Source organism: Gymnodraco acuticeps, unplaced genomic scaffold (assembly GCF_902827175.1).
Source record: "Gymnodraco acuticeps unplaced genomic scaffold, fGymAcu1.1, whole genome shotgun sequence".
NCBI lineage: Eukaryota > Metazoa > Chordata > Actinopteri > Perciformes > Bathydraconidae > Gymnodraco > Gymnodraco acuticeps.
This window is the reverse complement of record NW_022989800.1, coordinates 1826495-1853990: the sequence shown is the minus strand read 5'-3', so window position 1 is coordinate 1853990 and position 27496 is coordinate 1826495. Positions and strand designations below refer to the sequence as shown.

The 27496-nt window shown below is 41.1% G+C and overlaps 1 protein-coding gene across 2 annotated transcripts in view; it reads right to left on the bottom strand.

Moving 5' to 3' along the window:
• LOC117552028 (polycomb group RING finger protein 6-like) overlaps positions 1-27496 on the bottom strand; it is a 62815-nt gene that overhangs the window by 26388 nt on the left and 8931 nt on the right. Inside the window, exons 5-7 of one of the 2 annotated variants that reach the window (XM_034225211.1) lie at positions 17838-17893; positions 17204-17263; positions 9844-9961 (exon numbers count right to left, since the gene is read on the bottom strand). In XM_034225211.1, the coding sequence (XP_034081102.1) occupies positions 9844-9961; positions 17204-17263; positions 17838-17893 (234 nt within the window). The remainder of the gene's footprint in view (positions 1-9843; positions 9962-17203; positions 17264-17837; positions 17894-27496) is intronic. The other variant, XM_034225221.1, reaches the window with a different exon arrangement.

The window sequence follows — 27496 nt, the reverse complement described above, 5'->3', positions numbered from 1 at the left end:
CACTACAGAACCCAGGAGACAACACAAACACATAGAGCAAAGATGACAGGCTTAGCAGTTCAACATATAAAAAACTCTAAAAACAATATTGCTGTGGTTCAATCAGTCATTAAATCAGCATCAGGCAAAGCAGCTGCATGTGTGTAACAGAGTGTCCAATAATAGTGACATTGAACGTGCGGGGGGAGACAAAGGTTTTCATTTTCAACGTTTTGAATGACATTCCAGCTATCTGCTGCTGCAAATTGAAAGGCGGAGCGGCCAAAGGATGTATGGGCTTTGGGGATCTTTAACAGGATGCTTGTAAGCTGACCGGGTGTTGTGCGTCGGGGGGTGTGCGGAGTTGCAGTAATTGTGTGAGGTAGAAGGGGGTGAGGCCTAGGAGTGTTTTGTAAACAAACATCAGCCAGTGGATGTTGCGCCTGGTCTCAAGAGAGGGCCAGTTAGCCAGAGAGTACAGGTCACAGTGGTGTGTCTTGTAGGGGGCATTGGTGGTGAAGCGGATGGCGGAGTGATACAGAACGTCTAAATCAGGGGTCTTCAACTAAAATTCAATGAGGTCCAGTTAGAGAAAATCTCCCCATGCAAAGGTCCGGAACATCAAATGTCTAACTTGCTTCATGAATTAGTGTGATATATATTGAAGTAACCTGTAGCTTTATCAACGTCTGCATGTAATCAACAACAAAAACAACAAACATTTATTGTCAATTAACATTACTTAAATACTGTGGATATGTGTAATGTTCCTCTCGGGAAGCATGACTTAACAGTTTCAGCCGATTATAGAACAATATCAGTCTTTACACATCATAACAATTGAACAGTTTTAAAGTTTCTCTTTCTTTCCCTCTTATATTGCAGTCCCTCACTCACTTTTTTTAAATTCAGTGTGAGAATTGAGCTGGAGCTTGTCCTGCCAGGAGTTTGTAAATCTGGGCTGAAATGGTGTCAGGGGCTATTCTCATACACATGCAGGTGCTCATTGGTTACAGTGATGCAAACACAGGTATGGTGAAAAAAGAGAGAACTATTCGAAGCAGAAAAAAAACAGCGTAATATACCATCTGACAAAGGCCTGTGCTATACTGCTTCAATTAACTGCTATTCTTTATAATATACTCAGATCAATAGGAGACAGAGATGTTAAGTTAAAAAATCAAGGGTTTTTATTATTATTTACAGCAGGGGTGGGGAACCTTTTTCCTTTCAATTTTTACAACATCCTCCGAGGGTCGTACAAATTATTGAACTCAACCTCTGCTTAAAAAAACTAAAATCACAGCCCATTCATTTGGCCTTTCTTTCATGCTGTGCAAAGAAAAAGCAACCTCTTAATCCAGATATCTCACCATGACTCACGCATGCATGCATGTGCACGGTGTGGCATGACCACCAAAACAGAAAGATATGGACACAAGATGTGTGCAAATGTATTTAGTATCTTATCCATGTGAACATGATTTAAGTGGGGGGGGGGACCTAACCTCCTCCGGGGGGTCCGGGAAGATTTGTTTTAAATATTGAAGTTAAAAGCATCAATCTGGTACACTTTGAGAGCAACATTAAGAGATCTATGGATACATCTCTCAACACCCATATGAAACAGAACTGTAAGCATATTTTTCTTTTTGGATATTTTACAAATCACTCCCCTTTTAAACTCTATTCTTGTTATTTTTAACAACTTTTTTGTTACTGTCATATAGTATTTTATACCTGTTTTTCATTTAGTCTCATTAATAACTATAATGATCCTATCAAGTTGTGCCTTAACCTCACTGAGCTGAGGTTATTTGAGCCTCTCAGGAGAGAGCTCTCTTCCACCTGGTTGTAGAAAAGCTCTTTAAATTCGTTAGCATAGCTAGCTAACCAGATGCTAATAACAACAGATCGCCACTGTGCTTACAACTAAAGACACAGCCACGCAAACACTGCGGCATGTGTACGGCTCCTTATGGGTATTGCAATATTTTAAGGGCTGGAGCGGCGTTCCGGTGCTCAGCACTCCTTTCAGAGGAGACATATACCACGTGAAGACACGTTACGCTCGTGTTGTGTTCAAGGAACCTGTCCTTGGCCAGGAAAAAACAGGTACTCGCTTGTTTAATTATTTTTGCGGTCTAGATTTCCTCTTCTTTTTTGAAGTGAGAAGTTGTCCGTCAGTCGGACTGACGGACTCCCTCCCCCCCCACCCCCAAAACGAAAACTCTTCGGTTCTCCACGAATTACACAAGTGACCCAAATCAGAGTTAAAAAAGCGGGAGGCGCCAAAAAATCCCCTTGTATTGATTATAGCTCCGGGTCCGTATAGGTTGGCGTCTGTGTCCGGATCCGGACCACAGTCCGCCTGTTGCTGACCCCTGGTCTAAATGATCGAGAGCTCCTTTACACGCCGAGCGGTAGATGGTATCACCGTAGTCGAACAGAGGAAGGACAGTCATCTGGACCAGAGAGAGTTTAGCAGATGAAGTGAATGAGGAGCGATTCCTATATAGAAAGCTGAGTCTAGCTTTAACCTTGGTCTGAATTTTGGAGAGATGTTCTGAGAATGACAGATTACTGTCAATCCAAATCCAAGGTATTTATAAGATTGAACTATTTCGAGGTCCCGGCCATCGGCGGTCACAATAGTGCCAGTTTGGGAGGCACCACTGCGGCCAAACCACATGATCTTGGTTTTAGTGGTGTTCAGGACCAGGCCAAGGGCAGAGAGATGTGACTGGATTCTCTGAAAACTATCCTGAAGAGTTTTCAGGACAGTATCCGGGGAAGGGCCAGCAGTGTACAGAATCGTGTCATCAGCATATAGGTGGATAGAGGAGTTGCCCACTGATTTCTCCATGTCATTTATATATATATATATATATATATATATATATATTGAGAATAGGATGGGTGCTAGAATAGAGCCTTGTGGTACTCCCTTAGAGATGGATAGGGGCTGTGTCATCAGATTTTCAGATTTTACACACTGGGTGCAAGCTAGCATGCGCAGAGACGCTACCTTTTTTTAACATGAGTGTGTGTGGGACGATTTCCCTTGGATTCTATTGGCTCCAACGGTCAGAAAGAGATGTCACATGTCAAAATCGAACAAGGGGGGCCAGAGATATGGAAAATCCACCCAAATGACACTATAATTTACAGTTTTTTACCATGTTCAATCTGAATTTTCTTTAAAATAAAAAACATCTATATTGATTCTGACTTTTCTACATCCAACTCACATGTTTATCATTACTTTGAGAAAAAAGATTATTAATTTAACCCTTTTAGAAGGGAATATATGGTCATTTGTTCTGGGAATGTCATTTTCGAGCCTGAAACCTGAAAAACAGGCTTGGGGCCTAACAGGTTAACAGGCATTACACTGTGCCTTGTCTTTTTCTTTTTTAGCGTAGTGGAGCCTCACTTCAGAGCGTTTACCGCGACCCATCTTTGGTGTTATGAAGTGACTGAGCTCGTGAAATGTCTACGGGAGGGCGGGAGGAGCCTCGCTGCGGGGCAACTGTGGACCTCTGTCGCCTTACATGATGCCTTTTTTTTTTAATTAAGGGCGGTGCCCGGCCGTCAACGGCACGCTGACGACCGGCCGTTCTGTGATTATCCAGGTCTGCCCTGTATTCCACCGGGTCACCGCGGTGCAAACGGACCCGCGACGCAGACGGACCCGCTGGAATAGGGGGTCTACCGCGCTTAGGGACCGTTAAGCAGAACCGAAAGTGTATTTTGTATGGGTACAGTTACCGTTACTATATGGTGCGTTACTCCGTTACTGCGTTAGTTTTTTTATATAGTCAACAGCCAGGCGAACAGAGATGAGAACTGTACTTAAGTACAGTACTTGAGTAAATGTACTTGGATACTTCCTGTGTCACATGCGGAGACGGGCTGTGGGCGTGTTTGTGTTGTTTACTAACAAGACTATCATGGCGGCGGCGGAGCTCAAGTCTAGTGTCTCCACCTGGAGATATTCTCACTATCTCACTTTTGTCGAGCACAAAGAAAAGAAAGTTTCTGTTAAATGTAAGTTGTGTCCTGGCGGGTCAAAGAGCCTATCTACTGCCCAAAACAGCAATTCAAATCTCTTAAAACATCTGCAAAAACAACATGCTGGGACGAAGCTAGTAACTAAGACCGGCACAGGCGCAGACTCATCCAACGCCACTCCACCTCCAACCATACTTGCCAACCTTGAGACCTCAGAAATCGGGAGCATTTCAAAACCACCGCGGGGGGGGGGGGGAGGGGGTGTTAGTGGATCGCCGGAGCTGTATTAGATTAACATCTACACATGCTTATTGTAGTTGTAAGTGCACTGTCTTGCAGCCTGTAGCACCATCCTTGATGGAGCAGGCTTGACCTGTATTTTTCAGGAAAGGAGTGAGCAGAGGGTCGAGTTTTCGATTCTTGTTCTGTTTTTTGTGACTATCGGCTCACCCTCTTTCAGTTGCCCGCGCTACTAAAGAGACACGCTACCACGGAAACCAAACAATGGTGTAGCTGTATTAAAGTCTGAGTGCAAACAGTCCTGAGTAAATCTGATTTTATCAGAAATCGGGAGAAATGCGGGAGAAATATGACCCCGGGAGGAAACCGGGAGAGGGCAATGAAATCGGGAGAGGGCAATGAAATCGGGAGTCTCCCGCGAAAATCGGGAGGGTTGGCAAGTATGCCTCCACCTAAGCAACAGCGGCTGGATTTTAACCAAGGGACTGCTAGCCAGGGAAAAGTCGATAAAGCCATTGCACGGTATGTTATAGAACACATGCAGGCTATTGCTACAGTGGAGTCACCCGCTTTCAAGGAGCTAGTTAGCATGATACCATGTCCAGGCGGCACACGGCATATGGGACGGAAAACTTTTTCCAACTACCCGGAGAAAGAATATACAAAAATGGAAAGCCAGCTAATATCGATGCAATCCAGATTGCATATAATGCATGTCAAGTTGATCAACAGATTGCATTATTCTCCAATGCAATAACAGTACTGAAATGAAGGCTATAAGGGCATTAATGGGAGCCCTTTTTTTAAGTAACTAAAAAGTTACTTTTCACAGTAACGCATTACTTTTTGGTGTAAGTAATCAGTAAAGTAACTGAGTTACTTTTGAAATGAAGTAACTAGTAATGGTAACTAGTTACTGGTTTTCAGTAACTAGCATAACACTGATTGTAACACATAATCACTGATGTTCCGCTGTAACAGTGGTGGACTCATCGGAACAGAGTGGGCAAGCTGAGCAATCAGAGCACACTGGGCTCATAGGGAGGGGGGGGGCAGGAGCTCCAACAATGCATGTAGGACAGAGAGTGAATACACATACTATACAGAGATGCTATATGAGAAAACCAATGTTATTTTGGAAAATTGAACAATGTAAATCTATTCTAGTAGACCTCAACAATGGAATTATGATCAGTAGAAATGGCCATGTCATGGGACCTTTAAACATACACTACCAGTCAAAGGTTTGGACACACCTTCTCATTCAATTTTTTTAAATTTATTTTCAAATGTTTCTACATTGTAGAGTTATACTGAAGACATCAAAACTATAAAAGAACGCATATGGAATTATCTAGTAAACAAAAAAGTGTTTAAAAAAAAAAATCCAGAATATGATTTATATTTAGCTGGCTACTGCAGAATGCTGTGGTAGCCATACTGGTTAAGTGTACCTTGAATTCTGAATACATCACCAACAGTGTCACTAGCAAAGCCCCCCCACACCATCACACTTCCTACCCCAGGCTTCACGGTGGGAACCACACATGCAGAAACCTTCCGCTCACCTTCTCGGCATCTCACAAAGACACGGTGGTTGGAACCAAAAATCTTAAATTTGGACTCATCAGATCAAAGTACAGATTTCCACTGTCTAATGTCCAATCCTTGTGTTTCTTGGCCAAGCGGCAAACTCTGGAGAAGAGCCGGGACGCCAATACGGAAGTGCCACACATTGCAGTTCATATATTGGCCGATAGGGACTGGCTGCAGAAAGGAGCAATTTCCATAGACCCCCATGTTAAAATGCCCAACTTTACAGCAGAAAAAAACATGTTTCTACCCATGGATGCAATAAATATTATTATGAATATAGTTAGGTTCCACCTTCATGATTATGAATCTGTGAGTGAATTGTTTTCTAACATGACCCTTTTATTTATATTAGGTCTTAAAGTTTTTGCATAAATTAGGGCGTGGTCACATTGAGTGACGGCTCTGTCAAGTGACTGCTGCTGCTAGCTTCTCGTCTCTCTGCTCCGTGAAGCTACTGGGACTCTGCCTGCTCAGCTCATCCAGGGAACACAACTTGAAGCCGGCCGTGGTTGTTTGTTCTTTATGCTTATATATCGGACTATTGTGACTCGCTCTGCGGTTAAAACAGACGGTGCAAGCATGCGTTTTTTGCGGTAAGTGAAAATCGAGTACTTATTTATGTGTTAATGATTTTAATCGGCTACGTAATGAATGTTAAGGCTTGGTTTAGTGTGTAAGCGAGTGGTAGCTACATCGGTGCTAACGATGCTAATCGTAGCCTACAAGTTAAAATCATAGACTGTATATATAAAGGTTAAAACGAAATAGACAAGTGTTAAGCGTTAAGTGGGATAATACTGTAGAACAAACGGCTTCTGTTTGAGGTTATAAGATAAGGTTACATCCTTGTAACTTAGAGAGATATTTTAGTATGTAGGTAGGAACTGTATGCATCGCTAAGGTTAATTTAAATTGGCTATGCTCAAGTATGTAGACAAGCTCATGTCAAAGTAGTGTATGTGAAATCAACCTCACAATAAGATGTGTATATTACAAATAATAATGTCATATTTCAAGATGATTACTTAGATATTACAATATGGTTGGTTGAGCTGGAGTTCATTATTGAGCTTACACGTTAACGTCACAGTCATCTGAAGAACGAACCCAAACCTTGTTGTTTTTATTAATTGCATTACCAAATTGGTATCAAATAAACAGTAAGCATTGGTAACACAACTTCCAAAGTTACAGTAAAATAAAAAGGACCCTGACTCGGACAATACACAATCCAACATGTTCAACAGAAGAGAATCAGTTATATTGTTTGTACACATGGTACTTTACATATATATATATATTAGGGCCGGGACTTTAACGCGTTAATTAAGATTAATTAATTACACAAAAATTAACGCGTTAAAAAAATTAACGCATTTTAATCGCACTTATTTTTGCACCGCGGAACGTTTCTCACTGGATGAGTTTCAGGCGTACCGATTATACTGGAGCACCAACTAACGTTCATGACTTCAGACAACAACAAACCACAGTGAACAACAGTGGGAAATGTTGTTTTAAAAAACGGACGGATGGAAGCGTCGATAAGAGCACGGTTGTGTGCAAATTATGCAAAAAGGAATTCGCATATCACCGCAGCACATCAAGCCTCAAGTATCACCTCAATGCAAAACATATAGCAGCTAGCGTGGACGTTAGCCTCTTTTATCGCGTTCACACCAAAAAGAGCCGGTACTAAAATTAGTTCATGAGAACCTTTTTACCCCCACGAAAGTCCCTGATAGAGAGCAGAGAGCTGCTAGAGAGCAGGGACTTTCGTACGGCTCTCTTGTGAGAAAAGAGCTATATTTCTGATTGGCTGGGCGGATTGCAAACCACGCCCCGTAAAACTCCCAAAAAGTGTTGTGAAGCCGCCATTTTATTATCCTCGCATTAGCATTATTAGCATTAGCCCAGCGCAGAAACGCAGAGAGACTAACTTATGGCAACACAAAATAAAACATGGGAGCGGTGGAGATGAGGAGGTGTCGGCGTTCTGGCGATTTACTCGGAAGGCTGCTGGGACTCCCAGCAGTTTCTACTGAAGCCAGTCCCCAACTCCGGGGACTTCCGGCCGGGGACTTTGGGCGGCAGTATACGCCGTGAAGTGGTTTGCGGCCTGCCAGTAAACCCAAAGCAGAAGAAGAAGAAGAAGTGACGTCAGCGGCTTCATTTGCCTAATCCTCCCCCAGGTATGAGTTCTCATGAACTAAATTCTCATGAACCTTTGTGGGAAAAGTACCGCAGTGTGAATGCGCCTATAGGTATACTAAAATCCATGTGAAAAAAATTGCTTCTCACTGTTCTTAGGTCAAATATTTATATGTGATTAAAAATGCGATTAATTTCGATTAATTAATTACAAAGCCTCTAATTAATTAGATTAATTTTTTTAATCGAGTCCCGGCCCTAATATATATATATGTTTGTTTAAGGTGTCCAGGTGATGCAGACAGGCTGGACCAGAGAGTGAGAGACAGAACTGGACTCCTCACAGCAGTGAACTTCAGCTCAGGTACAAAGACTCTATTTTTCATACTGTACAAAGAATAAAGAAAGATATTTGTTTAAATGAATGAAGTATTGACTTTAATACACTGATATGTATTCCATTAAAATGCCTTTGTCTGAATGTGTTTCATTTTTGTAAAGCACCTTGAATTGCCTTGTGTTGAAAGTAGGGGTGGGCGATATGACGATATATATCGTCGAGACGATAATAGGTCTCCACGATATGCCTTTTCAGAGATATCATATCTATCGTGATACAGAGAGTCACTCAGTCATAGAATGTGAGTGCCAGTGCTGCGAGTGCACCAGGGTAGGATTTTCACGGCGGCAATGACGGCCATGCCGTCATATCCATGTAAATACTGTGGTGGAAACCAACTACGACAAAATTAACCTATTTTACCGTGATTTAATTGTAATACACGCTTCAAAATGATGCCTAAGTAACTAAATACTGATAACGGTTAGTAAAAACCAAGCTGTCTAGTCAGGATTCAGACAGTATTGCACTTCATTTATTGTCTTGGTTGATTCTGTTGGCTTATATTTTATTTTATCAATAAGGTATTTATATTGTTTTTCCCTTTTGAAACAGATGTTCAGTTATGCTAAAGTCTTTGATTGCACTTCAAGTCTAAAGTTTACATTTTAATTGTTTGGCACTGACTTTTCCTCATTGATGTTTTACTTAGTTATGTTTTACTCTCCTTTTCATGTTTATTGATGTTACATCACTGCTAGTGCTACCTAAAACAGAAAGTGCATTTTTATACTGAGAAACTGTGCCTTGAATATTTTATTTTATTTAGCAAGAGAGTGCACTTTACTTGGTGAAGAAACCAGTGTTAACGCTTGTTGTGTAGGCCTACCTACTTGAACACTGAGGAAGCCATATCAAAATTCCTGTTGAATTGTTCATTCAGGGATTCATTGCAGAATTAAAACCAGCTTGAAATGGTATTTTGGTCTGTTACTCCTTTTTATTTTAGTTTTTGTTTCCTTGTAAGTGGTTGTAACTTGAAAAATAACCATAATAACCGACATGAAAAAATATCGTGATAAAATCGTCTATCGTGATATTGCTTGAAAAATATCATATTATATTTTTCAATATCGCCCACCCCTAGTTGAAAGGTACTATATAAACAGGGGTGCACATAACTTTTTTGCCCTGGTTCTCAAAGGAACACCTGGAGATGTTGCTTGGTGCGCATTCTTAAAATGAAATAAACCGGACCTTTTGAGCGGTACTTGACTTTATGAATGGGGGGAGGTGCGCTAGTGAGCACGCTCATGAACTGTTCGCCGGAGCCTCGCAGCAGGGTTACTGTGCGGAGCCCTGTATATAAATAAACTTGCCTTGGTACTGTAGTTTAGTAGATCGTCTTTGTTCTGGGGCATAAAATAATATCTAGCAGAATGTCTACTAGGTTAATTACTTTTTAATAGGTAATACAGCTGGTGTGACAACATTCTGTCCAGCATAGCTGTATAGATCCTTACCCAACAAACTCCAGCAGCAGAGATACATCCAGCTCAGGAGGGATGGTGAACACAGACGGGGGAATGTTCTCTTTCTTCTGCCTCTTTATGACAACAGGACCTGGAGGCGAGATTACAACTGAAAAGCAGGAGAGGCAAAACACAAGGTAATGGATTGTGTGACAGACTTTCATGTTTTTGATGCTGTTGACAAACCCATGTTTGCTTAAATCAGTGATGCAAACACAGGTATGGTGAAAAAAGAGAGAACTATTCGAAGCAGAAAAAAAACAGCGTAATATACCATCTGACAAAGGCCTGTGCTATAATGCTTCAGTTAACTGGCTATTCTTTATAATATACTCAGATCAATAGGAGACAGAGATGTTTCCGAAGCCTGATAAGGATGTGTGTGTAAAAAACGCAAACACTGACTGATATATACTGGGTCCAGGCTCAAGGGCGTATGGCACTCAACTCTTTCCAGGACATGCCAGGGCCCTGCCTGCCTGTAGCTTTGCCGATATCTGTGTTGATAGTTAATAGATTAAGAGCGGTGAATCAGTTTAGACACAGGAAGCGCTCAAAAGTTTGAACACACACACACACATACACACACACACACACACACACTGCTCGATTATGGCAATAATCAAGATTATGTTGGTCAATAATTAATGTCATTATTATTAAATACGATTATTCATTGACTTTGAAAACATCCATTTATTGAACTTTAAAACAAATAATAATTTGAACAGTATCTTTTTAACTGTTGATTACCTTGAACGTATAATTCAACTGAAAAACCAATACAAAAATTAATTAAATAAATGATACATTACTAAAAAATTAATTAGATCAAATATGTTGTAGTGCACTGTCACAACCTAGTAAAGCAAAATAATCTTTTTTTTCGATTATGTTGTTTTCGTAATTGTGGCAGGCCAAAATCGTAATTGCGATTAAAATATGATTAATTGCACAGCCCTAACACACAGATGCACACACATACACACACACACTTTTGTCTAACACGCTAACACAGTTCTGTACTGTTATGCTGTTATGTTCAGTCATTGTTCTTATGTTGAACATGAATACATTTACTTTGTAAGTGATTATGGGACGTATTTCTTCTTTCATATACATTTTCCATCATACTTTATTGCCGTGAAATAGGTCTTAAATTCTATTCAAAGTGGTCTTAAAAATGTGTTAAAAAGTCTTAAATTTGAGTTGGCGAAACCTGCAGGAACCCTGTACAATAAAAAGTCCTGCATTCAAAATGTTACAAGTAAAAGTAGAAAAGTATTAGCATCAAAATATACTTAAAGTACCACCTGCAGAGGGATCTAGATTCAGGTGTTCTTTTCCCCATAGAGACCGCCTCGCTGCACATTATCCCTTGCATAAAGATAGATTGTGGGTCCCTTATAACATGTTGTACACAGTGGAAATAAACATTCTGGTTACCTCAACATCAGGGATCTTATACATTAAACTCCTTCTGAATCAAACTGTCACGGTAGCATTACCTTACTGATCCCTCTTAAAATAGAAGAAAACACATTACTTTACCAGCAGAGAGAAAATGGATTATTAAATTATTAATGTGACTAATAAAGAGCAGTTTGATTATTAAGTATTATTCTGTTGATCGATGTCATTACATTTGGTGAAAAGCACATAATGACTTGTTTAAGACTCGTTTTGTCAAAGTTTAGGACTTGACTTGAACTTGCCCATCCTGACTTGAGACTTGACTTGGACTTGAGCGCAAAGACTTGAGACTTGACTCGGACTTGAGCGCAAAGACTTGAGACTTGACTCGGACTTGCAAAACAATGACTTGGTCCCACCTCTGGGTATTTCTAATAAAAACAGAACATAAGACTTTAATCTAAGTAACAGCATGAGGTCAGTTTCTGAAGTGGGGGAGCGTGTGCAGAGATCCTTTTTCTTTGTAAGAGTTTTGGTTTTTACAATATTGATTTATCGTAAGATAAAATGTACAACCACTTTTTAAATCAGAAAATGAGGCTCATTGAGACAGACCGGATTCCAGTTTGGGTTTTAACATCCTTTCTCCATTGAGTGAATTTCTCTGGATTTATTCGCTACTCTGCGGCGGATGAGTGCTCCGCCACAGGTCTGCAGAACACACGACTCCCTGAATGCATCCTCACACAACATGCAGGAGCAATCACAGGATTAAACTATTTACATGAAAGGAAATGGAAGTGGGAGACACAAACCTTCACAAAAGTCCTTTTTTTTTATACCAAACAGCATAGAAATCTATTGAGGTAAACAAACCGACATCTTACACAGCCAAGGTAACAATTAGTTCCCTGCCTTCCTGACTACTGCAACACTACAAGGCCTACAGAGCCGGACTGTGGCCGAGCTCGGGGGGGGGGGGGCGACTGAGGGAAGCCTTTGGGTCAGTAGATTGTGTTTGTGTGTGTGTGTATGTCTATGTGTGTATGTCTGTGTGTGTCTCTGTGTGTGTCTTGTAGTGGACATTTTTATCTTACCTTATATGCTTAAACCAAATGCTTCTCAAAACATTGTCTAAAACACCTATACCATTTCCTGAGATGTGCTTCAAGGCCACAGAGCTGATTTGGCAGACTATGTTGAGACTACTCCTCTTCACACAAAGTCTCACAAGAACTTCCCTATTCTGAGAACCGTTATACTATCTACAGCTCAAGGACAGGTGTCTAATAACAATATGAGACCGTGTGAAGACAGATTTCTGAGCTTCCCGCCCTTTCTTGTATATAAGCTTTGCTATTTTATTACTATTGCGCACACGCCTGCAGACTATCCTATACTCTGTGAGACCTGTGTCTTTTAAGCTTCAAATAAATAACCAGAAAGACAACTCTGCTTGTTTCACCATTTATTTGTTTGATCACTCCGACTTGTGTATCTCCACCGTATTGACTGGGTCTAAGATTTCCATAACAGTGCGTGTGTGTGTGTGTGTGTGTCTATGTGTGTGTGTCTATGTGTGTGTGTGTGTGTGTGTGTGTGTGTGTGTGTGTGGTTGTCTATGTGTGTGTGTGTGTCTATGTGTGTGTCTATGTGTGTGTCTATGTGTGTGTCTGTGTGTGTGTGCCTAACCCTATCTTGACCTTCACTGTCCTCACTGTCAGACGGAATAGCCCTTACAGCCTGATCGTGTCCCTTCTGCCCATAACATGTTTTGGGGTCCATTTCCTATAAATATCAGTAGATGGTAAAAACATTGATTAGGTTTTTCATTTTACAGCTGAGCACATTTGCACACTTGCATGATATTGCCTGGAAAAAAGTGGTCTAAGTGGCACAGTGTTGCCCTGAAGCAACGAACAAACAAAAAAAACATCGTTTTAGCTAATTAATAAATACATAATAAGTCTTTAAACAATCAAATATACTTCTTTACGTATTCATGCACATGCATGTATTTTTGATTTTAAGTTGTGTACATTTCTAATATGTTAAAAAGTGAAATGTATCTTACCAAGTGGTGGCCCTGAGTCCCCTGCAGCTTTGCTTGCAGAAAGGACTGCTCCACCCCCAGACAAAATGCCACACCCATATAATTCCCTCATTTTATTGGACACTAGCATGTCAGGTGACATTGTGTATATTAAAAAATATATATATATTTAGAGGGCCAGTGTGAGGTTGAAAAAAGTGGTTTGTTGCCTGAGGGCAACAGTATGCCATAGAGCAGGGGTGTCAAACTCAAGGCCCGGGGGCCAAATCCGGCCCGCGACTTCATTTTATGTGGCCCGCAAGAGCTTTCAAAGAATATAATATGTTTATTATACGGTTACTTGCCACTTTACAGAAGCACATTGCCAATAAACAACATGTCCCACAATGCATCTAATTTTGTGACATGCGCACTGAAGAGACTTGCAATTATTTGCCCTGGACTTTCGCCTTCAGACGTAGTTAATTATGAAGTTATTACCCTATCCGATAATAATCCAATGCAGAGGCAATAATGTCATATAATACATTATTTCATATATTTATATCGTCTTAAAGTTACAACCGGCCCTTTGAGTGCAACCATAATGCTAATGTGGCCCGCGATGAAATTGAGTTTGACACCCCTGCCATAGAGGGTTAAGTACAATTTTAAAATACTTGTACTTTCATTTTATGCAACTGTGTACTACACTTCTACTCCACTAAAGTTCGCCACTCTGCTGTTCCGTAGCGCTGCTCCCCCTCCCTCCAGCTAAAATTATGAATATATGGCGTATAGGAATCAGATAACACGGCAGGGTCCGTTACAGTTTGTTTTCATCTGATTTAAAATAAACAAAGTCTTAGCTTTCAGAATATTAAACTTGTTTCGGCAAATTCAGATGATAAATACAGCTTTGAAGCTTGTGACGGCATAATTACAAGCGGAGAACGGCGTAACTTTACTTCACAGCAGGCAGCCGGTGTTTCTCGTGAGTGTTTTCCCCGGGAAATAAACACAATACACACAAACGCAAAAATACACAAACACACACACTCGCGAGCTTCCCCCAGACCAGGACAAACGAAAATATGTTTCCTCCGTTAGAAAGCTAGGAATATCCTCTTTCCAACAGTGTATATAACTCAAAATGTGTCTTCGGGTCAATGCGACTGATTTGGATAGAGCAAGTTTAGGCACGAAAAATACTACCAGTAGAAATACATTGCTTTTAAAATCATTCTGTGTGACATGAAACACCACAGGATGGCGACTGTTGCACATACTGACATAGGTACGCTCCTCTGAAATTATTGTCATCTGCATAAGCAATTATCCCACATTGAGTTCGCTAACGTTACTAGCTTAACCAGTTAAGCCCGAAGGTCCCCCCAGTGGACCCCTCCCACAGTTTTTTTTTTCTCACATGTCTCAGGGCTTCTTAACATTTATGAAACTATTAATGTTTCATACCCTTTTAAAGGTAAGAAACTCCGCTAACTGACAATAAGAACAATTGTTAGCTAAACAAAACACAAGAGTAATACCAAGCCTTTGAATTAGGATTGAGCGAAAAAATGCTAACTAATGCTAACGCTTTTTTAAACACAACACACGGTAGAAATGCCCTTATTACTATCTTAACTGCACAAACAAGATATACGATTTAAAGCTGAGACTCCACAGATTCCACACATGTAATGTCATCACTGTAAGACCTCGAATTCCTGGAGCTATCAGCCAGAAAAGAGAAAGTAAACAACATCCGGTTCCAAAAATATTACAATAATTACGTCTTACCTTTTTTGATTTGTGATCAAAAGTTGTGTTCAACGGAATAAAAACGCATCTCAAGGTTAATCCAATGTCTTTGTGTCATGTAGAATTTTTTACTGATAATCAATCATCATATTTATGGCAATATACTCGGTATAAAGTATTGCCGTCCAGGCTTGCACTTTCAGATATGCTTCGTTTGTTTCTCTATTACGTCCGCTATGGTAATGTTTACGTAGATTTGGGAACTGCCGCCCATCGATTCTATTGGTTCTGATGGTTAAGAAAAAGGTGTAAATCACACGAATCGACCAATGGGTTCCAGAGATATGGTCCTGCGTAAAGTATAAAGAATGCCAGCCAGCTTAAGTACATTACGCGGCCGACTTCATTTATTGTTTACAACGTAACGAAGCAGGAAATGCAGCAGGACCCAGAGCGCACGGAGCACAGAGCGGACAGCAGATAGCGGAATTGCAGTTTTATTGCTTATAGATTATCAGAACATTTCAAAGGGGACACAGCCCCATTGGATATTAATCTATGGATTAACTACATCATCGTTTTTATCGTTTTAATGCCATTGAAGACCAGTTTAGACCAGACAACGAGGAAGGTAAGTCATTGTTAGCCTAGCGCATTAGCGCTAGCACCATTTGTTTTGATGTACGTTTTTGTTGATAACGTTGCGAGTTTATATCTTTCAGTGTTGGGCTGTTCAGGTGGGCACCGTTAGATTCTGTGTCTCCTTGCGATCATAAACAATGTGTTGGATGTGCAGCTAGGATAAGTAATAAGGGAGCGAGGAGTGATTTTCGGTGCAGTAATAGGTTCGCATTTTTCGCTCGGGGCTAATTCAGAGGCTCACTGTAAGCCTATGTTTTATTTTATTTTATTTTATTTATTTTTTTATTTTTTTCACAACAGTTGTATTTGGATGGAATGAATACCTATAGTGATAATTCAAAGTAATAAAATGATTTTTACACTGAAAAAGTTCAAATGGAACCGATGGTTCCCAAATTACCCAGAGGTGAGTCCGCTTAGACTTTATTTTTCTAAATCTCTCTAAAAAGCTCAAATTTCACTTGTTTTGCATCAATCTTGATACAGGGTACTTATTATATGTTATAGTTTGGATTCCTAAAGCTTTTAGTCTACTAACCCATCATGCAAGGGTGGTTTTCACTATAAGTAAAGGTTTTTTTTAGGTGGACATTAGAATTGACATGTTTTTACTATGTTCCATCTGAATTTACTTTAAAATAAAAAACATCTATATTGATTCTGACACTTCTACATCCAACTCACAGATGTAACCTTGCTTTGAGAAAAATAATTATTAATTTACCCCTTTTAGAAGTGAAGATATATCATTTGTTGTGTTAGTGGCATTTTCGAGCCTGAAACCTGAAAAACAGGCTCAGGGCTTAACTGGTTAAACAAACGTAACATGCAACGTTAGCCTAAGCCAAAATGCTCTACTACGGCTTACCTTTCATGTGGCTCGTCAGCGCAGACTCTCCCATCGAGAACAACTGAATTTCTTTTTGGCAACCTTTGCAGGAGGCTATTCGTTGTGTTGATCCTCGTTTTAGCCATGGCTTGTATTTTTTTCGGATAATCAACGCTCGTTAAAACAGCAACCTCCTGGCATACTGTCATCTATATCACTCTCATTAGAATGCCCAGTTCACACACAAAAAAACACTTGCACGGGAAGGCCGGAGCAGGGCTGTTTTATGTAGAAGCGAAGCAATTATTTTCTTTTAATCTAAAACGCAAACTATTCAGTCAGACAGCAATTTATTGTAAAAGTAAAGCATTTACATTTTCAAGCACTTTATCTCAATTTCAAGCACCATTCCCAAAATTCAAGCACTTTCCCAACCTTGAAAACACCACGTCAAATTTCAAGCATTTTCAAGGATTTCTAGCACCCGTACGAACCCTGTAATTTGCATCACTGTTAAATCAACAACGCAATTAGATTAACTTAATACTTCAAAAAGCTATTCACAGAAGGAAAATTAAAGTCCAGAACATTAGATTACAGAAAATCACAAGCTTTTTATCTAACGTTGCACCAAGCCTTCTGATTTTAAACGTTTAAGTTTAAAGAATTACCTGTGTTTGGCACATCCAGCCCTCTCTCCTTGTAGAATTGACACATTTGTTTTCTTTCGGCTGTGGAATAAGAGTTCAAAGAGATAGAGTACAGCGTTCAGTTATTATGCTCCAAATATCTGGAACAAACTCCCAGAAACCTGCAGGTCCGCTACAACTCTGACTACTTTTAAATCCAGGCTGAAGACTTTTCTTTTTGTCGCTGCTTTTAATTGAACTATTCATATCTTAGACTGCACTGTAACTTTTATCCATGTACTTTTTTCTTTTAATGTTTATTTTATTAGCTTTTCTTTTTAATGACTGATTTTAAATGCCATTTTCTTAATCTCTTTCATTTTTTGTAAAGCACTTTGAATTGCCTTGTGTTGAAAAGTGCTATATAAATAAACTTGCCTTGCCTTGCCTTGCCTTGCCTTGCCTTGCCTTGCCTTGCCTTGCCTTGCCTTGCCTTGCCTTGCCTTGCCTTGCCTTGCCTTGCCTTGCCTTGCCTTGCCTTGCCTTGCCTTGCCTTGCCTTGCCTTGCCTTGCCTTGCCTTGCCTTGCCTTGCCTTGCCTTGCCTTGCCTTGCCTTGCCTTGCCTTGCCTTCATGAAGACCATCAAAATGATTGTGACTGTATGTACTGTACTTACACTCCTCCAGGAAGGGAACCATTTTGTAAACAATATCCTGCAGTTTTCTGTCAGGCCTGCAGGAAAACAGAGAAAAAGTGTTCAATAAACAAACTGTTCTTACTTGGAAATAAATGCAGCCACATTTCTGAAATTAAATCTGTACCATAATCCTATAATCATTGAAACTGTAAAACATATGGTTGACAGAGATATCATTATTTTTGGTACAGAAGGTGACCGTTAACAACAGGGGTGAGCCCGGGGAGCTTGATGTCAGCTCCACGGAGCAACAGGTGGCTGCTTTCCTCCAGTCCAAGGGGATCGAACTGGGCTGTGAGAACATCGAGGCATGCCACCCCCTGCCAAGGAGTAACACTGGCAACAAACCGGCTATTCTCATCAGGTTTGTGAACAGGAAACACAAAACGGCCTTCCTCAAACAAGGAAGGAAGCTGAAAGGATCAGATGTCTACATCAACGAGCATCTGACCAAGTACAACGGCGACATAGCCAGAAAGGCTTGCTTCATGAAAAAACTGAAGAAAATTCAGAACACCTGGACAACAAACTGCAAAATATTTATAAAGCTAAACGGAACACCTGAGGAGGCCAAAGTACTGGTCATCAGAAATATGGAGGATCTGGATAAATACCAATAATCTTCATGTTCTGGATCACACATAAGGTAACAAGCACTTACACACAACCATGACTCACACTGAATGGAGGCAATCATCTTCAATAGGGGAACATATTAATATGTCTCAGATGATTAAGGAACAAGACCAACTGTTGCTAAAAACATTTGAATACACTGACTATAAAACAAAAGATCTGGATTATGAAATAGACCCAGACAATAATTTATTCTCTTCTATCATCAACAACTGCTGTTATTACACTGATCAACAGTACAACCAGAGCATATCATCAGAGGGCAAGCTATCTATTATTCACTTCAACAGCAGAAGCATGTATGCAAACTTTAACCTCATCAAGGAATATTTAAATCAGTTTCAACAAACATTTAGCATTATTGCCATATTATATCTGAAACTTGGATCACGGAGGACAAAGGCATAGACTTTGAGCTGGAGGGCTATGAACTCAGATACATAAATAGACAAAACAAGGGTGGAGGAGGAGTAGCCTTGTATGTGGACAATACTTTACAATTTAAGGTGATGAATTATATGTCAACAGTGATTGATAATGTGTTGGAATGTATCACGATTGAAATCTGCAAAGAAAAAACGAAAAATGTAATCATCAGTTGTATATATAGAGCACCCGGCTCTAGTATTGAGATTTTCAAGGACTGAATGGAGGAAATATTCTCAAAAGTGATTCATAAAACAGTTTTCATTTGTGGCGACTTCAATATTGACCTTCTAAATCCAAATAATCACAGCATGACAGAAGAATTTATCAACACAATGTACAGTATGAGTTTATATCCAAAAATTACTAGACCCAGCAGAATCACATCGCACTGTGCTACTCTCATAGACAATATATTCACAAATGACATAGAAAACAATAGAGTAAGTGGACTCTTAATAAATGATATAAGTGACCACCTACCAGTATTTGCAGTTTATGACAAAAACTACAGTAATAACATGCCGGACAATGCTACTCAATACAGACGAGTTAGATCAGAGGAAGCAATGAACGCTTTAAAAAATGCTTTACTGGCACAAAGATGGGATGATTTATACAAAGAAAACAATATTGACAGTGCATATGATCAATTCCTGAGAATGTTTTTATCATTATATAATACATACTGCCCAATTGTCAAATACAGTAGAAAAATGAAATATGTAGAATGTCCATGGATCACAAGGGGTTTACAAAATGCTTGTAAAAAGAAAAATTCATTGTATAGAGATTTCATGAGAAATAAAACAAAATATAAAAATAAATTAACAATTATAATGAAGCTTAGCGCAAGTTCAATAATCAAGCTCGCAGGACAAGGAGCCTGGCTCTCCAAAGCAGACATTACTGATGCGTTCAAAATCATCCCCATCCATCCGTCCCAGTGGAACATGTTCGGCATCAGGTGGGAATCCAAATTCTACTTCGCCGTCCGCCTGACTTTCGGGTGCAGAAGTAGCCCCTGCATTTTTAATTCTCTTTCCGAAGCCCTCTGCTGGATCCTGCTGAACATTGTCAGAATTCCCTCCGTTCTTCACTTGCTGGACGATTTTCTCCTCGTAGATCCCCCTCGGGACAACTCAGGCGCCTCCCTGGCAAAACTTAAACTCTGCTTTCAGGAGCTAGGTGTTCCCCTATCCGCAGAGAAAACCCTAGGACCCGACACACGCCTGGAGTTTCTAGGCATTACACTCGATTCCTCAGAGATGAAAGCGTCTCCCCCCAGCGACAAACTGCAGCGCATACGTGACATTACCAAGTCATATTGCGAGCAACAAATCATAACCAAACAGCTGCTCTCTCTCCTCGGGCACGTTAACTTTGCCATGCGCGTCATCCCCCAGGGGCGCTCATTCATCTGTCGCCTCCTAGACACAGCGTTGGGCGTTAAAAACCTCCACGACCGCGTTGTGGAAGACGAAGGCTGCCGCTCAGACCTACGATTTTGGTCCCTCCTGCTCGATCACTGGAACGGCATCACCTTCTTCTATGATGACATAGCGTATTCCTCCGACTCAATGAGGTTCTTCACGGACGCCGCCCCATCCGTGGGTTTTGGGGGTTTATTTCAGGGAGAGTGGTTTGCGGGCCCATGGCCTCCCACATTCCCCAATCATGCCTCATCCTCCGCCCTGCACGAGATCTACCCTATCGCTGTTGCCTGTTACGTGTGGGGTCACCTCTGGCTACGGAAACGCATCTCGGTGCTCTGCGACAACCAAGCAGTAGTTGGGATAATTAATAAAGCTCGCTCCCCGTGCAATGACATTATGCCATTCATGAGAAGCATCACGTGGTCCTCCATTACCCATAACTTCCTCATCTCAGCTCGTCATGTCCCCGGCCACCTCAACACAGTGGCTGACTCCCTCTCTCGCTTTCATTTCCAGACCTTCCGAATCTCTGCCCAGAAGCCAGCTCGCAACCCGTCGGGATCCCTCCCCTGCATCTTCTCTCCCTCTCTTAAATGAGAGCCCATTAGCCAGGCACCTAGAGTCCGCCAGGTTCTTTATGAGGAAGGGCTTAGCCACTTCCACCCTTAAAATATACGACTCCGCATGGAGAACTTTCGCTTTCTTTTGTTTTTCTGTAGGCATCTCACTTAAATCCGTCCTCATATCCACCGTGTGCGCCTTCATGTGCTACTGCGCCACTGATCGCCACCTCAAACCTCAATACATCCGAGGCCTCCTAGCTGGAGTTCAGTTTAATGTTTGCTGTTACGATCCCAGCTTTCCCAGCCTGTTTTCTAACCAATCAGTCAAACTCACTTTGAAAGGTCTTCTAAAAACGTTCCCCCCCGTTGCAGACCATAGGCGACCCATTACACTCTCCGTCTCATGCTCTCCAAACTCAGAGAAGGAGTATTTTCTCCCTACGTCGACGCACTACTCGATGCATTATTCCTGTTAGCATTCTATGCTTTTCTCAGACCAGGAGAATTTGCCACAGTTTCCCTAACATTCGATCCCGATCAAGACGTCTGCTTTGCCGACTTATCTTTCCACGCTAGCCATTTTAGTTTAAAACTTAAGCACTCCAAATGCGGAGGCGCTTGCTCCGTTAACGCTGCTCGCAACGATTCCCGCTCTGCCCCTATAAATCCATGATCAAATTCCTGCATCTTAGATCTTCCACAAATCCTCTCACCACTATTTCTTCTTCCAGGGAATATTCCCTTAACTAAACACCGGTTCAACTACTACTTAAAGCAAGTTCTCTCTAAATCCGGATTATCACCCCAATTATTCTCGGGGCATTCGTTCAGGATAGGCGCAGCTACATCTGCTGCTAATCAAGGAGTCTCATCCTCATCCCTGCAACAACTCGGACGATGGTCCTCCTCTGCCTTCACATCCTACATCCGCCCGGACATCAGTGCCGTGCTGGCCATCCAAAGGTCCCTCAAACACTAAACGGTATTTATACATATAACTGGTGGTGGTCTTAGTAAGTCAGCACATGTATGTGTCACCGTGTTCATGTTTAAACACTTCATATCGTTGTGACCTTCGGGTCCGCATTGTGTTTAACCCTGCTGCACAGGTTGCGGCCAGTGGGTCTGCATTATGTTAAACCCTGCGCGTGCAGGTTACGGCCAGTGGGTCAGCGTCATGTTTAACCCTACGTGTACAGGTTATGGCCAATGGGTCAGCGTCATGTTTAACCCTGCGGGTGCAGGTTGCGGCCAGTGGGTCAGCGGCATGTTTAACCCTACGTGTACAGGTTGCGGCCAATGGGTCAGCGTCATGTTTAACCCTGCGGGTGCAGGTTGCGGCCAGTGGGTCAGTGTCATGTTTAACCCTACGTGTACAGGTTGCGGCCAGTGGGTCAGCGTCATGTTTAACCCTGCGGGTGCAGGTTGCGGCCAGTGGGTCAGCGTCATGTTTAACCCTGCGCGTGCAGGTTGCAGCCAGTGGGTCAGCGTTCGTCTAAATCCGCTATGCAGGCGCTAACCATCGTTGGCGTTCACATTAACCCTGCAGTGATTCCGACATTCTCATCATGTCCCCGTGCTATCTCATTTCATCCACAGATCTCCTCAATCAGCCAGTAAGGTAAGAAATGCTTCACATCTCAGTACTTCTTACTTCTCTTCTCTTTGGGGGTTCATCGGAGCGGCTTTCCTCTCCCGAATGATCATCCTACAAACCGGGGCCTAATCTCCAAACATCAGTTAATTCATTGTTGTAATCTGTCAATCATCATTTTCTTATACCATGCGTCCCGGTAATAAACATGTATTTCATACATCACGTCTCTCCTGATTGAAATGAAGCTTAGCGCAAGTTCAATGAGGAAGACCAATACCCCCTGGTGTTACACGTCACTTCAATCTCCTCTTCCATTAAGTAATCAGGAGCGTTACTCCCCAGCTAGCCAATCATCGCACCTGCTAACCCCTTTAAATCGGCTCTTCCCTCTGTCAGTTGTCATTTCAGGTGTCAACGCACAACCCTCCTCCACCCCTTCGCCTCCTGTCTCCTAATTCAGGGCCAAGCTAATCCTTCTTCCTTCAGACCAGACCGAACCACTTATCACCACCACCACCACCAGTGTCTAGACCCCGGGGGGGTTCATCGGAGCGGTTTTCCCCTCCCGAATGATGATCTAACAAACCGGGGCCTAATCTCCAAACATCAGTTAATTCATTGTTGTAATCTGTCAATCATCATTTTCTTATACCATGCGTCCCGGTAATAAACATGTATTTCATACATCACGTCTCTCCTGATTGAAATAAGGACCTGCAAAAATGAATACTATCGTAAATTACTAGACAAAAATAAAAACAACATTAAAGGAATATGGAGCATACTGAATAGTATTGTAAAAAATGGGTCTAGAAAAAGGAGTTATCCCACATACTTCATTGACAAGGATAAGGAAGAGGAAAATATGGATGTTGTTAGGGCTGTGCGATTATGGCAAATCATAATCACGATTATTTGGGTCAATAATTGATATCACGATTATTTTGACGATTATTCATTGACCATTTATTGAACTTTAAAACAAATAATATTTTACCAATAAACAAGATCAACAAATATGTTGGAGCGCACTTCCAAAACCATACTAAACATATTATTAATATGATAAATAAAAATAAATTAGACCAAAATAAATTAAATCAAATATGATGCAGTGCACGGTCACAACCTACTGAAAACTCCTTAACATATAGCCAACATTTTGGTAAAACATATTCAACATATTCCACTCAGTTAAACGTTGAAGGCTGGCCAACCGTCATGGTCCAGAAGTAACAGGAAATAAATGTTGAACTACAATTTAAGACCAAATAAAAATGTTTAGGCCACCATGGCAAATGCTGGTAGGGCTGCTCATGTCATCTCTTAAAGATTGTTCGCTAGAAACACCAGCCTGTTTACATGGTCTGGTTTCAGAGATGAGCGCAGGGAGGTGACAATATTGCCACCTGTACTGAAGACCCTCAGCCACGCCCCGACACATGGGGTGACGCAGGCCAATCACAAAGCTTTGATGCGTTCAAGTGCATTATTCTGGCACAGGAAGATTATGTTACAGGACATTAACGATACAACAGAATATTGTTGTTCTATTTTTAGACACATCTCGCGATCGACTGGTTGGGCACCCCTGGGCTAGACCATAGGTCTGTTGTGGTAGCAAAGTAGTCAGCTGAAGCCACATCTCTCTCAACTTCCCCACGGCATTTGTCATATAACGCAGGCAGCGCAGACCTGCTGAAATAATACCGAGACGGCATCGCGTAACGCTTGTCCAACGTGTTGACAAGTTGCTTAAAGCCCTGGATGCTAACAGTGCTAACTGGGCACATATCTTTAGCGATGTGAAATGTAATGGCACCTGTAATATCTCTGTGTCTCTGCGAGCTCGTAGCGTAGGCCGTTGCTCTGTACAATGCGTCCTGAATCGATGACTGTGATGATGCGGTGGATGAAGTCGAGCGGGCATCTGCTTTTTGTTGTATTATTGCCCGGTCGTATTGCACTTTGTGGTTGTATTTCAGGTGATTAAAGAAATTGGTTGTGTTAGCGTGTGGTGCCAACACACCCTGGTAACAAATCCTGCACTGTACTTTGTTTTGCTCCACGTCGGACTCCTTAAAGCCAAAGTACTTCCAAATAGTGGAAATAGTTTTACCCTTCTTTTTAACGAGTTGCTGCTCTTGATCTGACATCTTCGCTCTCGCTGAACACTCACAACACATGTCACTCCCACGTGGCCGAGTGGGCTTTTAGGGAGGGGCGAAAGCACACCCAGCTAAATAATCGTATTTTGTCAATTATGCTGTTTTCATAATCGTCGCAAGCCATAATCGTAATCGCGATTAAAATACGATTAATTGCACAGCCCTAGATGTTGTATCCAACAGTTTCAATGATTTCTTTGTAAATGTTGGACCTGAATTAGCAGGTAAAATCCCTGATGGAGGAACATCAGGAAAAAAACTGGAAAACGTAATCCTTTCTCAATGTTCCTCACAGCAGTGGATGAAAGAGAAGTAGTTGATATTGTAACGAAATGTAAAAACAAAAAATCTACCGATTGTGATGACATTGACATGACTGTATTAAAAAAGGTTATAGATGTTATTTCAAAACCATTCACACACATATGTAACTTATCATTCCAAACTGGTGCATTTCCTAACAAAATGAAAATAGCAAAAGTCATACCTTTGTTCAAAGCTGGGAACAAACATCACTTCACAAACTATAGACATGTCTCACTTCTACCACAATTCTCAAAAATTCTTGAAAAGCTTTTCAATAACAGACTGAACAATTTCATAGAAAAACACAAACTTCTCACCGAAAGTCAATACGGATTCAGAGCCAATAGATCAACATCGATGGCTTTAATAGACTCACTTGAAGAAATTACTAGCTCAATTGATCAAAAGAAACATGCCATTGGAATATTCATTGACCTAAAAAAAGCATTTGACACAATTAATCATGACATATTAATAAAGAAACTGGAACGTTATGGAATCAGGGGTGTAGTTTTGGAATGGGTAAGGAGATATTTAACCAACAGGCAACAGTTTGTGAAGCTGGGAGTGTTGTTCTTCATATTTGGACATTACATGCGGTGTCCCCCAGGGGCCGAAACTATTTAGTATATTAATGAAATATGCAATGTATCGACAGTACTCAAGTTTGTTTTGTTTGCTGATGACACTAATATATTTTGTTCTGGGGACAATGTACAGCTACTATTGGAAGAGATCACAGCTGAAATATGCAAACTAAAGTTATGGCTAAACAGTAATAAGTTATCATTAAACTTGAATAAAACAACATTAATCATATTTGGAAATAGCAATACACTAGCATCCATTAAGATAGATGGGATTTGCCGATAGCCTATATGCGAATGAGAGGTTTGGCAATGCACGTGGCCGTGGCTCATTCCCCTGATAGGTGGAGAGTTGACCAATAAGCGGAGCACGTCTCTTTGTGACGTAGGAAAGTGTTGAAATCTGGATCCGTTTTTTTCAGATCCGTTTCAGCCCCTTTTTTAGAGATTTGGCGAAGGAGGAAAATAGAGAGGGTTGTGTTTTCTGACACTTGGTGAGTTCCCTGGAACACCGGGGACACATATTCATGTATAAAAGACGTCCAAAGGTGCATTTTGCATGATAGGTCCCCTTTAAGTTAATGTGCAGAGGTTTGGGGCAGTAGTTATAAAACTACAACACAATCCCTATTTATTTTACAAAAAAGAGCAATAAGACTTATTACAAATGTCTGCTATAGGGATCATACAAACCCATTAGGGGTGTAACGGTATCCGTATTCGTCCCGTACCGTCACGGTTCGGACGTCACGGTTCGGCACACGCAGTCACACGACGAATACGCCTTTTTTTTTATGAGTGGGAAAAAAGTCTGTCATTCAGGGCAGTATCCACTACACTATATATAATCCAGGGGGCGGTATTGCGCCTAAAAGCTGTTTGCCAGCCGCCCTTAAACAACAAATGAAGAACAAGAAGAAACACAACAACAAAACGAACAAAATACAAGAAGAAGAAAAGTTAGTATGGCGATTTCAGATAACACACATGAGCTAGAACCCACCTGCTTCTTTTAAATCAGCTGTGTGGGAACATTTCGGGTTCCCTGTGGACTACAATAACGATGGAGTGCGAGTGGTGGATCGGACGAGGACGGTGTGTCGGCGTTGTTCTACAGTGGTGCGGTATGCTCATGGTAACACACGCCAAACATGCTACTCATATCAGAAGGCATCACCCAGATTTGCCAATCACCGGAGCCCGGCAAAAGACAACAGCAGTTCAACAGCTGATCCCCGCTGTTTTTAAGAAGCCAATAGACATGAAAGCCGAGAGACCAAAATAAATAACGGAAGCTTTTGGCATATGTTTTTCAACGACTATGTGCTCTTGAAACACTTTCTTATTATTTATGATGTCATATTTTCAAGACATTCTTTTTAGCTTTACAGCTTGATGAAACCTTTTTGTTTGACATCAGCCATTATAGATAATATGGCCATCTGAGTGTACTGTGTATGGTTTGTTTTTAACTGTTTAATACAGTTCATTATTCAAAAAAGAGTTCTTTATTTTTAAACTGAAACTTGCACTACTGTTCAAACATAAATAACAACAAACCTGGAATTATGCATTTGGGACTTTTTTTTGCTTTTTCTTGTTGTACCGAACCGTACCGAACCGTGACCTCCAAACCGAGGTACGAACCGAACCGTGACTTCTGTGAACCGTTACACCCCTAAAACCCATTATTCTTAGAGCTAAAATTATTAAAACTGTCAGATCTTGTTTTAATTCCAAATTGCACAAATCATGTTTAAGGCAAAAAACGTTCAATTACCTGGGAATATTCAGATATTGTTCAATGAAAGACAAGGGAATTATAATTTACGTGGTTCATTTATATTCACTTATGTTACAACAAAGATACGTTTTTGTGTTTCTGTTTGTGGGGTGAAGATCTGGAACAATTTGAGTGA